Source organism: Volvox carteri (assembly GCF_000143455.1).
Source record: "Volvox carteri f. nagariensis unplaced genomic scaffold VOLCAscaffold_7, whole genome shotgun sequence".
Taxonomy (NCBI): domain Eukaryota; kingdom Viridiplantae; phylum Chlorophyta; class Chlorophyceae; order Chlamydomonadales; family Volvocaceae; genus Volvox; species Volvox carteri.
This window is the reverse complement of record NW_003307550.1, coordinates 2,025,110-2,035,019: the sequence shown is the minus strand read 5'-3', so window position 1 is coordinate 2,035,019 and position 9,910 is coordinate 2,025,110. Positions and strand designations below refer to the sequence as shown.

At 58.3% G+C, this 9,910-nt stretch overlaps 1 protein-coding gene across 1 annotated transcript; it reads right to left on the bottom strand.

Moving 5' to 3' along the window:
- Positions 1 to 132: 132 nt before the first annotated feature.
- VOLCADRAFT_109638 (uncharacterized protein) lies at positions 133 to 3,795 on the bottom strand. The gene is made up of 6 exons (XM_002947640.1): positions 3,560 to 3,795; positions 3,423 to 3,487; positions 2,855 to 2,907; positions 2,105 to 2,197; positions 1,658 to 1,735; positions 133 to 815 (listed from the first exon to the last, which is right to left on the bottom strand). Exons 1-6 carry the CDS (start codon positions 3,649 to 3,651, stop codon positions 768 to 770), a joined length of 429 nt encoding a protein of 142 aa, XP_002947686.1. The 5' UTR covers positions 3,652 to 3,795; the 3' UTR covers positions 133 to 767.
- Between the last annotated feature and the right edge of the window lie 6,115 nt (positions 3,796 to 9,910).

The window sequence follows — 9,910 nt, the reverse complement described above, 5'->3', positions numbered from 1 at the left end:
CATTGCATCATTTTGTTCAAGGTTCAATTTTCCCGCAGTCTTTAGGTCTAGTTCAATGGCCATCAAGCGACGCAAGGATTGACGTGCGTCCCACCTGAACCTAACGATTATTACTGTACTCCATGAATTACGCTGACCATAAAAATGATGTTACAAGCATCGTACCATCAGCTACGAATCCCAAGCCAAGGAACTTTCTACGCAGATGACTTGCTACCGCCGCAAAAACATCTCAGCGCGGCCTAGGCTACACCACATGTGTAAACCAACAGGGTGGCTGCACATCCATGGACTGACCGTGGAAGTCCAAAAAACAATCCTTGGAATTTCCGCGTACATTTGCTTCTGAATCGAAACGTGACGCATCGAAAGGCAGAATCCGGTGTATCTGCTGCGCACGTGCACACCAGCCCGCAGGGTTCCAACGCAACCCTATCCCCTATGCGTTCTCTATTGTAAGGGTTCTAAATCGTTAAAGGTCCATCACCTCAGCGGACTGCACCCTACTTGCCCAAAGGCCACGGCGCATACCGCGTAACCGTTATTGACGTCGAAATGCTCGGCGCTCCAGTACCCATCCGAGCACCACAGGCACTTCCCAGCCACCACCGCACGCCCGTAATTACACTAAAATGCAATGTACACGGAAACACAGGATGGGTGCTCCCGCCTCGTTTGCGTGTCCCCCCATCCCCCACCCTGCCTCGCACCCCAACGTACGGGGAGAGCATGGAGGGCTTGCTGGTAAGCTGTCGCTGTGCCCGAGGTCAAAAGCTCAAGGTCGCCTCCGCCGAACCCCCTTTTGGAAAATAGTCCTGAAGCAGCGGCCGAAGCAGGAAAAGGGGGAGAGGAAAGGTATGCAAGGTCAAGGAGGGAATCAACTGAAATGCCAACGTCCAGAGCACCAACTGCTCGGGGGGTGGGGATAGGCGACCGTGACGGCAGGCAGGGGCTTGGCGGCTGACGGATGGAGGCTTCTTCAAGGCCACCAGAGCGGCCGGTGCTGCTGCTACTGCAGAGCTACTGAGGAACGGTGGGCAAACAGCAAGGGACAGACCTACTGCCTACTGCCCGAGAAGCCCTACCGCAACTGCAAGCCCATCGTTTGTCTGCCTGTCTATCTATCTATCTGTCTGTCCCGTTCTCTGTTTGTCTATCTGTCTGTCCATCCGTCTGTCTGCCTGCCCACTTTCAAAGCGGACTTATGAAGGCTCTTATCGCCCGAAAAGGGGACCTCATCATTCCCGGGGACATTTTCCACTCGTAAAGCCCGGTTACCCCCCCCAACACACACACACCACGACGAAGCTCGTATGCCCAGCAGTACGTGCTAGGTTTACCAACTACATCAGCAAACAGTACCCACACGCCATGTGTGCAGTCAGGTCTCGGAAAGGGAGCGAAAGTGCTTGTAAGGTGCTTGTTCTGGAGGTGTACTGCGGTGTACGGAAACACACATGTGCTTGTTGTCAATGACGCCACGCGGGGCGGCTACTGTGCCACCACATGCCGCAAAAAAAGATAGGGTATAGGGTCACTGTGTTGCTGTTGCTGCTGCTGCTGTGGTTATTTGCTGCTATGAGAACTCGGGGGACTTAGGCCCTAGGCCCTTCGTAGACCCGACACCGCATAGCCCCGTCCCTGCCGCCCTGGCTACCTGCAGGCACCCCAGCCCGCTGGCCACCACCTTAAACCGGCCTCGCAGTCGCTCCAGCGCCTCGTGGAGGGACTCGTCCTGCAGAGTGGGGCCGCCAGTGGGGGGCGCCACCAGTGTCCAGCAGCGGCGTCAACAACAACAACAACAACCAACAACAACAGCGCCAACAACAGCGCCAACCCGCACCAGTGGTCGCAGCGCAGCGGTGTCAGCGGCGGCAACATCAGCAGCAGCGTCACCAACACCCCTGGACAGGCCGCGGGCCATGGTCCCGTGGGTCGGCAGTAGGCGGAGCGTACAGCGAGCGGGGCCCACTAGTTAGTAATACCCACATCCCATCTCCCACACACCACCCATGCCCTAACAACTCACTCCCTTCGCCTTTAGAACGGCAAAGAGACCGGTTTCAAAGCCCGGCGGCAACAGCCCCCTCTCCGTTATCCGCACCTGCGGGTCGTACAATGGAAACCCTTGGATCATGTCCTCCAGGGAGGCCAATCCTCGCTCCAGTCTGGCGGTCAGGAGCTCGGGCTCCCTGGCCTGCGGGGCGCATATAGGGCCCGGGTTTGACAGGACCGCCCCGTTCACCAAAGGGGGGAGGGAGGGGATCATGTAGCCGTTGAGCTTCTGAATTGAGCCAGGACACCCTATATCCTTGGGCTGACAGTGGCGCCTGGATGACGCGGTGTTCGCAACAAGCCTGTGGGCGAGTTGTTAAGAGGATGTTGTTCAGACGACGAAAGCAAAGTTAAGTGTAAAGCTATGCGTTATTGCTCCTCGTCCTTTGTGTCAACTTAGGTAAATTGGTTGCACTTGCATCGCACCGGCAGCTGGTAAGCTACCGGCAGCTGCAAAGCACGACAGTCCACGAAGGGGGACGTCACGTGCTAGACGCGAGGGAAGCGGGTTGGTGGGGAGAGTCTGCTGAGAGGGGGTTGAGGGGGTTGAAGGCGCAGGGGTTGAGAGCGATCAAAGGGCATGTCAGGAGCTCAAAGTAACTTGAAGTTCATAAAATTAGAGCTCGCAGATGAGGTTCCGTGAGGTGAAGTGAGGCTACGAGAAGTGTGATAAAGTGTGGTCAATTATTTCAGAGAGAAGAGAAGAGAAGGGAAGAGAAAAGGAGTGGGCGAACCCTCCGAACCCCCCCCCCAACCCCTGCCCTGGACGCAACCTCATCTGACCGCCGTGACCGCCCACCTGAATGCCCCGCCACATGCGAACGCAGCCCGCATAGAAGCCAACCTCCTGACCTGCGCACACACGCACACACATACACACACACACATACACGCACACGCGGAGGACGGCGGACCTAGGAGTCTGTGCTGTGGTGACAATACAGGGACACTGGAAATTACCGTTAGAGGCGTTAGCCGTTAGCCCGTTAGGCGCCCAACAATAAGCTGCGGGGCGCGTGCTCCTTTCGGCGCACACTTAAGATGCCCCACGAGGCTAGGCTGTGCTGAGGTGTGCTAGGTTGTACAACAGCAGTATAAGAGCAGCAGCAGTGTCAAGGGCAACGGCAGCGGCAAGCACAGCAGCAGTCATAGGTGCATCTGCGGCATAAGCAGCGGGGGCGGCCAAACGGGCCAGGCTCGACGTCCGCCAAAGGACGTGACGGCGCAAAAGGCCGTGGTGGTATCGCAGCAGGTTCCTGGCTGAGACGGATCGTGCTAGCAGGAATGTTGAGTCAGATCCATGATATGGACCGGCCCCAAGTTAAAACAGGCTTTCAAGTCACCGTGGCTGGGGCGAGGGGACCGACCTATCTCGTAGCCTTTCTGTACGCCGAGTTCACGACCCTCGGCCATTCCTGCTAGCATTCCGTCCCTGCGCGGGATGTCAGGCACATGTTGCATTATGCGAGGAGGGCGCCTTGAATTTGTGCGCAACTAGCCGCACCTGACGCCATCTTCCTTTCCCTGCTGGATGCTGGCCTCCTCGACGCCCAGCGCCTCGCCAAAGAGGTCGTTATCGTCGCCCCCTTCGGACATAAGTGTTTTTATTCCCTAGCTGATATGAACTTTCAGCAAGGGCAAGGCCTCCAAGTTAGTTAGGACAGGGCTAGCGAAATCCTGAAGCTATACTGTACAAAAGTGTATATCTAACGAAGAGAAAGAAAGCATAGTATAATCTTTTATGTGCGCACTAGTCCCAATCTGTAGACTGAAGACTGTAGAGTACTAGAGTTATGCAGGCGAAATTACGTTACTAAATCGGTTGTCGGCATGCCATCGTGGACCAAACGATTGGCGATGGGCCGGTGACTGCTACAATATCAATGTGCAAATTAAAACACACGGTTAGCCACATTCACGTATCCAGCTTTCGGCGTAACCTGGCCTATCCTTGAGCTTAGCCGCCCAATGCAGTAGGATAACGCGGTTTAGCCTTGCCGTTGAATGTCACGCCCTTCATTATTTGCATCAGCGCTTCTCTTAAATCCAACATCCGCGGGCGGCCTAGCGGCCGTCACTTCGGGGGCATCATCGATCGCGTGTACACGTCCGTACCTGCCACAGCTAGTGGACTGCACATGTGCCTTTACGCTTCAGCATGTGAACTGCTTGCCTGGCGGCCAGGCTGCAGCCCATCCCGCCCTACAATTGCCATCAACAGCGGCGGGACACGCTCAGACCCTGCGGCCTTGCCATGTATCAACGTCTGGAAGAGACGTTGGTAGCAACCATGAAAGGATGCTGGGACCGGGAGCGCTGCCCAACCAGGCCATATCCGCGAGCATGTGCGGCTATCCGTTACCATCCTCGGACAGGGCGGTCGCTCCTGTACGTGCTACGAGGCGCTTCAGTCGTGGCTGGGAGATGTCAGGGAGAAGCATTCAGCATCTAAGGACCGCGTTCTCTTCCGCCGCTGGTAACGCTACCGCCGGCCTCGACGGCAGCGGCAGTGCCCGCTGCGAACCCAGCAGTAGCGACCGCAGTGGCGATGACGTCCACAACGGCGCCACCTGCAGTGTTCTCAATTCGGACATACGGGGACTTCGGAGCCATGGCTTCGGTGACACCGGCGACACCGGCAGCAGCAGTAGCAATAGTTTCGGCTGGGGCAGCAGTAGCAACCCGAACAGGGCCATTTGGTTCAGCGCGAGGAGGCTCTGGCCGGAGTCGAGGGCTCACCGACGGAACCTGACCCCGGCCCTGTACGGCAGCCTAAGTCCCCCGACGGCGGCTGCGGTAGCGGCGCTCTCCTCCCGCGCTGCCGTAAGGGCCAGTGAGGCCATCGGCGCTCTGCAGCCGCCACCCTCGCTGGCGCAGCTGCCTCTGCCTCCAGCGGCGGCGGCGGCGGCGGCACCGCCGTCGACGGTGAAGCGGAGAGGCAGACCTTGCAAGGCCAAGGATCCGGCCGCCGCCGCCGCCGCCTCTGCTTCTTCTGCCGTATTATTGTCGGCGTCAGGGTCCGTGTCAACTAGCCCACAGCAACCACCGGCCGCTAGCCCGGCGGCTGACATCATCATCACCCCCCCAAAGCGCCGGGGAAGCGGCCGCCCCAGGAAGGCCCCTCTCCCAGCAGCAGCCGCTGCCACCTTGCGAGATTCAGATCCGGAACCCGCTGCCGCCACCGGCAAGGCGACGCCGGCCCCTTCCGCGTCTCCAGGACCTTCCATCCCTGACACGCAGTCCGCAAGTACAAAAGCAAGCGCTACTGCCGCCGCGGCGGCGGCGACTGCAGCAGCGGATACGACAGCGGATGCTTGTTTAGAACGGATGCTTGCCGTTAGCGGCGGCGACGCTGCCGCTGCCGTTCCGCCGTGGCGGCAACCGTCAGCGCAGGGAACGGCGGCGCCGCCGCCGGAAGCTGCTACAGCCGCCGCAGCCGCCGCAGCCGACGACGGCGTTGCAGCTCAGGACGGCGGATACATGCATCTCCCGGATACGGGAGAGTCGTACTACAGTTCGACAGGGTTCGGCAGCGATGTGGAGCTGTGGTACCAGCATCACGTGGAGGAGGTGCTGGCGGTGCCAGTGCGGGGTCCGGGTGTGCCGCTGCCCTCCCTGGAGGAATTTGAGCGGCAAATCAACGTAGAGGTGCAGGCCAGGTGGGACCCGGGAGAGGGTGGGGAAAACGTGTGTGTTCGTGTGTGTCTCTGTGTATGTACGGAGAGCAGGTGGCAAGCCCTGGTGCTAGAGAGAAGGATAAACCAAACTCCGGCTTACACAGTCCCTGCCCGTCTATTACGCCTGTCGGTATGTCTGTCGATATGTTAGTATGTATGCAGCTGTAAGCTGTATGTATGTATGTCCCGATCAGGCACCTGGCTCTGGAGGAGTACCGCCGGGAGCTAGATAAGCAAAAGGCCCGCGGGGCCCTGGAGGAGAGTACGGGTGTACGGCGGCTGCTGGACCGTTGGCTGCCGGCGCTGACCGCGCAGATCGAGAGCCACGTGAACCAGGTGCGCGTGTGCGTGTGCGTGTGTGTTTTTGGTGGGGTTCTGACGGAGCCCATCCTGAGGGCCGCTGGGGCCCTGGCCTGGGATAAGTAGCCCCAATGGTGGGTCCAATGGGTTATATTTATGGAGGTTATGGGGGTTGGTGCTCCAGGGGGGCCTTGATGTCGCTGTGGCCGTTTGAATGTGTGGATGGGTTAGGAGGAGGCTGCGGATTGCCCGGGGGTTCTGCGTGTCGTGCTGTGTGTGTGTTATAAGATGAGTCGTTCTGTGTGTATGAATGTATGTGTGTGTATGTATATGTATCTGTTACACAACGATCCGGGCCTGACACTGGCCAGGGGCAACTAACCGTATACCCCAACGGGAACGACCGCCGAAGCACTGTCCCCCTAGCGGCGGGGATGAGAGGAGCGTGAGGGGTCCCCACAGTCCCCTAGTACTGCTCGACCGAGGGCGCGCGACCCACCCTGTGTCGATCTACCTCATGTAGTGTGTGTGTGTGTGTGTGTGTGTGTGTGTGTGTGTGTGAGAGAGAGAGAGAGAGCTTCTCTTCCGTTCGGACACCCCCTGCCGGTGCCGTCGCACACCCCCTAACGCCGTGCCACGCCGCCGTACTGTGCCGTACCACCCCGTCCGTCCAGCCCCCCTTTCCGTCTGCCTCGTGCTGCCTCCCCCGGGTTGGGGTTTTTGTTTGTAATCGACCCCCTGACCCCTCCCATCCCCTTGTTCCCTTCGCTCCCCGGCCTACATACATACTTACATACACAGTTCATGGAACTGGAGGGCAGCTGGCGGAGCATCAGCGACCTGCGCAACACGGCGAAGGTCAGCCAGTCGCAGAAGGCCAGGATGAGGACTGTGGGCGTGTCAAAGGCGGAAGATGTGGTAAATGGTATGGAAAAACAGGAACAACCGCAACGAAAAGCACGACGACAGCAACAGCGGCACCAACAGCAGTCTGTGACCCAGGAGCCTCACCCCCAGGAGGTCGGCAGTAGCAGTACGGCAGTAGAAGCCGGCACAGCAGCCGGCACTGGCAGCAGCAGTAGCAGCAGCAGTAGCACGGGCAGCAGTAGCACCGGCGTCGGGCGTTACGGTGGTCGGGGCCTCGCTGAGGCGGTCGACAGCCCGCTGATGGCGGAGTTGCGGCAATGGGTGCCGTACGTGCTGCCGGTGCCGCCGCAGGTACTGGCAAGAACAGTGCTGTCGAGTAAGTACGGCAAAGCAAGGGGGTTTGGGGCGAAAAGAGAGGGGGGATGATGCAGGCCTTGGGGGGGGGGGAAGGGTCGGGGGGGGGGTTTGCCTTTGAGACGACGATAATCGGCGAGGGTGACTTGAGCTTCTTTTGTCCTTTTGGAATAATTGCTGAATTTTCTTTTGACCGGCTTCTTTTAATAAGTCCATGGGCGGGAACGTTGTGGGCTTCCACGCGCGCGTGCGGGTTTTGCCGTGTTTAGGATGCCGGCGGCGGCGGCGGCGGCTGTGATGGCGGTTGTGGCATGAAGCTGGATGGTGATTCCCAGAATGGGGGGTCTTGATTCTCGGGTGGTGCATGGATGGTACGGCCATACATGCGACCATACCGCTGGCAGTGTCGTACTGTGCTGTACTGTACTGCATTGTATTGTGTGGCGCTGTCACGGGTTCGTGTTTGCGGTACGAGTTACGCTCCATCGTGCGCCGTAGCTTAGCTGCCGGGATTTGCTGGGGAGTCCCATGGAGGCGCGTGTGCTTAATGTACGAACTTTGGTTTTTCACGGCCTTGGTTGGGGGGGATCCCCCGGGGAAGGGCAAGGGGAAGGAGGTGACCGGGGGTGGGGAAGTCGCGTCTAGACCCCTATGGGGCTAAAATCGTCTTAATCCACAAAACCTGGATCTGTACGGATAATGGACGCATTCCGAAAGGACGCGTTGGATTTGGGTTGTAGGGTCTTACTTTTAGCTTGGGTTTAATAACCAACTAAGGGTGTTTTATTGTAACCCTATTTCAGAACGAATCAGCGACCTTGTGCATGTATGTATGTATGTATGTATGTATGTATGTATGTATGTATGTATGTATGTATGTATGTATGTATGTATGTATGTATGTACGTGTCCGTTACATATCGACTCGGGCTTGACGCTGGCACCTAGCCGGGGACGACCGCCCCGAAGCACTGTCCGTCATTGGAGGGGGGGAGAGGGCCGTGAGGGGTCCCCACAGTCCCCTTCCTCGGCTCGTCCAAGGGCGTCTGTATGTATGTATGTGTGTGCGTGTGCCTTTCCCCGTCCACAGGCCTCCTGCATCACACGGTTTTACGGGCGTACGACAACTCCCTGGAGCTGCCAACCGGCATGACGAGGGCCGTCGATACGGCGGAGCACATCGGCGAGCGCCTGGTTCACACGGTGTCGTACATGAAGGTACGAACCGGGATGTCGTACCTTTCATCTGCTTTTGAACCATTTCAGTGTTGCCATCACCGGCACATCAGATATTGCTCCCACCGCTGTTTATCCTTGGATATACTTGTTATGGACATTGCCTCAAAGATTTGTTGTTGCTGTTGTTACAGAGTTGTTGTTGCTACTGCTGCTACTGCTGCTGCTACTGTTACTGCTGCTACTGCTACTGCTGCTGCTACTGTTACTGCTGCTACTGCTACTGCTGCTGCTGCTGCTGCTGCTACTGTTATTGTTTCGATGCAGGTCTGTGAGGCAATTGCCCGGCAGCGCAAGGAGCTCCTCGCTGAGGGCCGCCGACTGAAGGAAGCGAGGGGGGCGGTGGGGAGGCCGGCGGACGGGGGGACAGCGGTGGGAGCAGCAGCGGAGCCAGTGGCGGATGACGTCACAGGGACAGGAGGGGCGGCTGTGGGAAAGGGGGGTAGGACTGCAGCGGCGGCGGCGGCGGTAACGGCAAGGGTGGGGAATTCAGAGGCGGGCGCTGAGGTGGTGGCGGCACCTGTGGCGAACGAAGGTGGTGCTGGTGCTGGAAGCCGTTGGAACTTAGATTCTCAAATCTTGGAGGTGGGTAGTTGGCTGGGAACCACTTGCTCGTACACTCACGCCAATCCGGCTATTTCCATTCGTACAGCTTGCCACATCATTTCGCAGCTCGTCCACCAAGTTGCCAGATTAGTTTATTAGAGATGTTTAAACACGTGCGCGCATATCACACTTGAGCAGGAAGTGTTAGATGTGAAGCAAGAAGTGATGTGCCGCTAGTACGTACGTATGGTTAACATCTTCCTATGCTCACGCTCATGCTGTTCCCCCAATATCTATCCGCATCCAAATTCAAATTCAAATTCAAACCTCCTATCCGAACCGAACCTCCACACTGTCGTCGACGCCCATGACCTGCCCTCTCACGCAGGCTGCGGCGCGTGTGCGGGCGGCGCGTAAGGCCCTGGAAGGGCTCAAGGCGGCGGCAGCTGCCGTACAGCCGCGCAGCGCCGCCAGGGAGTTGGCGGGAGTCAGTGCCGTCAAGGCGGGTGGCGGCGGGAGCGGTACGGAGGCGAAATGTCTGAAGGCCAATCGTACTCGGCAGCTGAAGAGGCTGGCACGGGCGGTGCCGGGGTTGTCCGCGGACATGAACGAGTGGACACTGGAGACACGCGTCAAGGTACGTCTGTCTGTATGTGAGTTTGTGTGTGAGTTTGTGTGTGTATGTGGATGTGGATGTGTATGTGGGTGTGGATGTGGATGTGTATGTCGGTGTGTATGTGGGTGTGTATGTGGGTGTGTATGTGGGTGTATGTGGGTGTATGTGGGTGTGTATGTTGTTACCGGGTGGTTAACTTCGCCAGCGGCCCCTTTCCCGAGGCAGTTCCTGCTCTCCCCTGCTAGAGGGGCACCCTAAT